Source organism: Geospiza fortis, unplaced genomic scaffold (assembly GCF_000277835.1).
Source record: "Geospiza fortis unplaced genomic scaffold, GeoFor_1.0 scaffold55, whole genome shotgun sequence".
Lineage (NCBI taxonomy): Eukaryota > Metazoa > Chordata > Aves > Passeriformes > Thraupidae > Geospiza > Geospiza fortis.
Genome location: NW_005054308.1, coordinates 9,273,381 through 9,277,899, shown reverse-complemented (window position 1 = coordinate 9,277,899; position 4,519 = coordinate 9,273,381). Strand labels below are relative to the sequence as shown.

Here is a 4,519-nt window from a genome sequence, read left to right as displayed (position 1 = left end):
GCGAAGGAGGGTACCCCACCAAGGTGAGGCGGGGGGCACAGTGAGGAGAGGCGAGCGGCCGTGGGTGGGTGGAGGTGGACCCTCCGCACCTCACTGGGCTGCGCTGGAAGTGGTTTTCTTCAGGGTGAAGTTAGTCCAGTTCACGGCCACCTTCTGCCGCGTCTGCTTGGCCGAGTCTAGGCAGAACCTGTCAGGGAGAGGACAGCCCCGGTCAGCCCCAAGCCCACTGGGGTCACCCCTCTGTGACTCCAGCCCCAGCCAGCTCCCAGCCCCTTCATGCCTCCAGCCCTGCTGGCAGAGCTCAGCCCCGCGTGGTTCTCCCCTCACCTTTTGAAATACTCCACTTCTCTGTCAGTCTCGTCCATCTCTGCCCCATCCAGGTCCTTGGGCAGGAACACATCATCTGGGAAAGCAGAGCAGAGGGTGAGCGCTGCAGGGCAGGGAGGGGCTGCCAGCTGAGCAAGGGGCCACCGAGAGGAGGGTGGTGCACAGCAGTGCTCCCAGCACTCACCGATCGAGGTATTGGATTTCTCCACTTTGTTTCTGCTCTTCCTGCTCTTGCCCTTGGGCTGGGGGGAGCCCCCCAGGGTGAGGTGGGTGGCCAGGGCAGGTGGCTGCTGCGGCGCCAGCTCCGGCAGCTCCGCTTTGCCCTCTCCCCTCCGGCCTTTCCACTCGCCGGTTCTCTCCTTGTCGCCCCTGGCAGCGCTGCCGCAGGCCCAAGGCTGCCCCTTGCCGCTCTCCCCGGGCTCGGCGCAGCCGCTCGCCCGCGCTGGCTCCAGGGCACTGGCCTTGGAAGGGTGCTTGGTTCCCAGCACCTGCCCCTTCCCACCAGGGCTCTCCAGCCGGGCCTGGCCGCTGGGCACAGCCGTGCTGCCCTCTCCTTTCTTTGCCTGCCCGTTCTGCCGCTTGTTCTTCCTCTGCCGGCTCCCCGTGGGCAGCGGCTCCGGCCCCTTGGGCTGCGGCCCCTCCTGGGGCTCCAGACCCGGCCCGGGGCCGTCCACAGCCGAGTCTGCAGCCTTGGACTGCACCCAGATCATGCGGGACAGGCTGGGCACGGCGCTCAGGCGTTTCACCACGCCGTTCTCGGCCGCCAGGGCTGGCGGGGGCTCCCCGGGCCCCTCGCCCCATCGGGGGCCCGGCTCGCCCCGCAGCAGCGTGTGGCTCTTGGCAGGGCCCAGGCTGAGCGGGGCCAGAGCCAGGTCTATGTCCTGCAGGTCAGAAGACCCGTTGAGGTTGGAGAGCAGGTTCTTCTGCTCCAGGACAGCTGCCTTCTTGGGGAAGTCGTTGACATCTAGGTTGAGGTCGTAGACGCTGAAACTGGCCCGGATGGAGTCCTTGATGGTGTTCTTGATCTCCTGCAGCCGGCTGCTGAGGAAGCTGTTCACCCGCTCCAGCTCCAGCTCTGGCCACTCCAGCAGCTTCTCCTCGGCCGGCTCCCTGGCCTGGCTGGCTGCAGGGGCACGCTCTGCCCGCTTCTGGGCCTCTGCCTCCAGCTGGGCTTTCTCCTTCTCCTGCAACACAGGTGCCATGAGGATCATTTGGGCTGGGCCACAGAACCACGGGTGCAGGACACAGGGCTTTGCTCCAGCTTCAACTGACAGCAAACTCAAGGGTAGCTGCTCAGCACAGCTACACCACATCTTCCGCAGCCCCTAAAGTGCCACATTTCCCCCATGGCCACTGCAACAGCTGGGCACTGCACACCTGACACTGCTCTGGGCACCAGGCACCAGAAAGAGCCATCATGGCACCGTCTCTCCCTACCAGAGATGCATGGTGTCAGAACATGGCATAGAGCAGACTGTACAGTGCAGCCCAAAGCACCCAGGAGGGCTGGCAACCCTCTGCAGGAACAGGGGCAGGAAGAGCCCTACATGGGGACCGGGACTGCTGCCACCTTGGGTGAGAGTGACACAGAACTCAAGAACCCAAATGGATGCAAGGGAGAGAAGGAAAAGCCCTGGAGCAGCACAGCCCTGCCCGGCTCTCCTGCAGCCCCAGCCCCTGCCCAGCCTCACCTTCTTCTTCTGCTTGTGCCGTGCCCGCTTGGCTGCCTTGGCACTGTTCAAGGGCTTGGGCTCTGTGCTGTTGATGTAGTCCAGCAGCTCGTCCACATTGCGGTGGTCCACAGCAGGCTCCCCTGAGCTGCTGTTGTGCCCCAGTTTCTGTGGTAGCTCCTCTTTTCTCTTGGTGAGGCGAGAGCGCAGCTTCTCTCGGATCTCAGCGTAGTTGCGGCTTGTGGGAGCGGCTGGGGGCTGTGGAAGACAAGTGCTGTCAGCCAGACATGAGGGGCAGGCAGCCCCAGCTCCCCCAACAGCCCCCTGTGACATTCCAGCCACTCCCTTCCCTGCAGTCTCAGCAAGACAAGTCAGCACAGCCCTAGTGAGCTCTTCCACTGTGAAGCCACAGGGCTTGGCCGGCTGCTCTGAGCCCTGGGGCTGGGCAGGCGGCTGCGAGTCGGGAGCAAGGGACCAGCAGGCTGATGAAGCAGGGTAGAAAGGAGTGGGGATGTACGTCCTGCAGGGAACAGCTGTGACCAGCCCACCTCCCACTCTGGGCACAGGGACCAAGTGATGTCTCCCCACCAAAGCAAGGACCAGGGGTGGCTGCAGACCAGCCCCTCACTCACCGCGTTGTGGCCGAAGAACTCACAGTAGCAGCAGTCACAGAACTTCCCATCTTTCTGGTTGGTGGAGGAGGAGGTGCAGGAACTGCGCTCTGAGCTGCTGTCCTCATCCTCCCCGAGCCCCTCGTCTGCCTCGCAGGGCTGCGGCGGGTGGCAGCTGGTACCGTTCGGGAATTTGTGCCCTTTGCAAGAGGGGTCCCTGAGGAGAAGGGGAGAAGGGTGAGAGGTGAGCAGGTGCCAGGGTATCTCAAAAATTGCCCCGTGCTATGCATGTAGGAACAGCCCTCCTGGGGAAGCTTGTACCCAAGAAGAAGGATTTGCAGGACAAACCCCCTTCTCTGCATTCTCTTCTTCTGGGGAAGATGCCCGAGGAGCCCACAGGAGCAGCAATCTGCCTCTCCCAGCCCTCAGGGCCTCTGGCCAGCAGAGGCTGGTGCAGCAGAGCCCCAGCGAGCCCGGCCCTGGGCTGGGAGCAGGGCAGGGCACGGTACTCACTGGGGGAATTGGGTAGCACAGCTGAGGAACACTGGGACTGTGCAGCTGCCAGACATCCCCCTGTGTGAGGCAGGCCCAGCTCACAAGGGCACAGGCTAGCCAGCTCAGAGACAGTGAGGCCAGGGCACAGCCCACAGTGTCATTCCTCAAGATCCAGCTCAGGACCCGACTGGCTCTCCACAGAGAGAGCTAATTAGCAGAGAGGAAGCAATGTGCTTTCTTCCAGGGCACAGGCAGCCCAAAGAGGGCCGGAGGAACAGGTGAGCAGAACAAGTCCACAGGCTTCATCTTCTCGAGGACCTTTGCTCAGTGCCACAGCTGCCTGACAGGTCTCACTGACATAGATCCTGTTGGCCCACTGCAGGTTGATCAGGGTGTTCCTTTGGGTCTTTTAGCTGGAGGAGAAGCATAGCCTCTTCTGCACCACAGAACCAAAGTACAACCGCAGGAGCAACACGCGCTGGCAGAGAAAGAGCTTCACCTTCAGTCTGCAGCAGTGGAACTGGCCCACAAAGACAGCAGCTTCCTGCACCACCATGCCAGGGCGGTCAGTCCCTCCACAGGGAGAAGTGCATCCATGGTCAGGGATGGGAGAAAAGGCATATGGCCCCACAAGGAAAGGCTGGAAGCAGACAGGGCTCCCTTACTCACCTGTTCGTGCTGGGCAGCTGGTGGGAGGCAGGAGGAGGAATGAGTGAAGTGCTGCAGTGCCCGTTGCAGGGATGAGCACAGCCCGACAGCGGCGGCGGCATCTTCAGCAGGGGCACGTTGGCAGGGGGCAGGTGAGGGCTCTTGCACGGCCCTGGGCTGTGAGAGGCCGCGCTGGCCGGAGGGGACTCGGACACCGGCTTGGGGGCCGCCGCCTGCGCGCTGGGAGCGGGGAAGAGCGCGGCCTGCGAGGAGGTGCCCAGCGGGATGTGCGGCGGGGAGCTGAAGGGCCCCGCGTGGGGAGGGGTCTGCTTGGAGGGGATCAGCGCCGGGGGCTGCGAGGGGAGGCCCGTGGGACTGTTGGGAGGAGCAGTGAGGTCGGAGTGCTGATGATGCTCTGAGGAGTGGAAGGCCTCACCTGCAGAGAGGCAGGAGCAGAGACAGTCAGACACTGGCTGTGCTGCACGGACCAAGGCCATGCTCAGAGCCACCCACCACCTTTGCACAAGCTGTTTCTCCTCCCAGATATTAGAGTGCTTGGGATAGAAGCCACCCCTGCTCACACAGGGCCTTGGGGTCAGCGTGCCCCCCCCACAGGATCCAGCCCTGCCCCATGGAGAACAGGGCAAGAGGAAAGGCTCTGGAGCAGCAGGCTGGGGGACAGTGGCCGGTGCTGTCCCTGGGCACGTACCTGGTGGGGTGGCCCTCCGGCACAAGCTTTTGAACTGCTTCGGCAGTGTCTTTCAGAAG

The 4,519-nt window shown here is 63.4% G+C and overlaps 1 protein-coding gene across 1 annotated transcript in view; it reads right to left on the bottom strand.

The window, feature by feature from the left end:
• The window catches only part of FAM193B (family with sequence similarity 193 member B), an 8,942-nt gene continuing 4,423 nt past the window's right edge, over positions 1 to 4,519 (bottom strand). The window contains 7 exon segments of the mRNA XM_031055210.1: positions 1 to 187; positions 328 to 403; positions 512 to 1,511; positions 2,019 to 2,255; positions 2,630 to 2,825; positions 3,773 to 4,187; positions 4,461 to 4,519. Coding sequence (XP_030911070.1) covers positions 91 to 187; positions 328 to 403; positions 512 to 1,511; positions 2,019 to 2,255; positions 2,630 to 2,825; positions 3,773 to 4,187; positions 4,461 to 4,519 — 2,080 coding nt within the window. The 3' untranslated portion in view covers positions 1 to 90.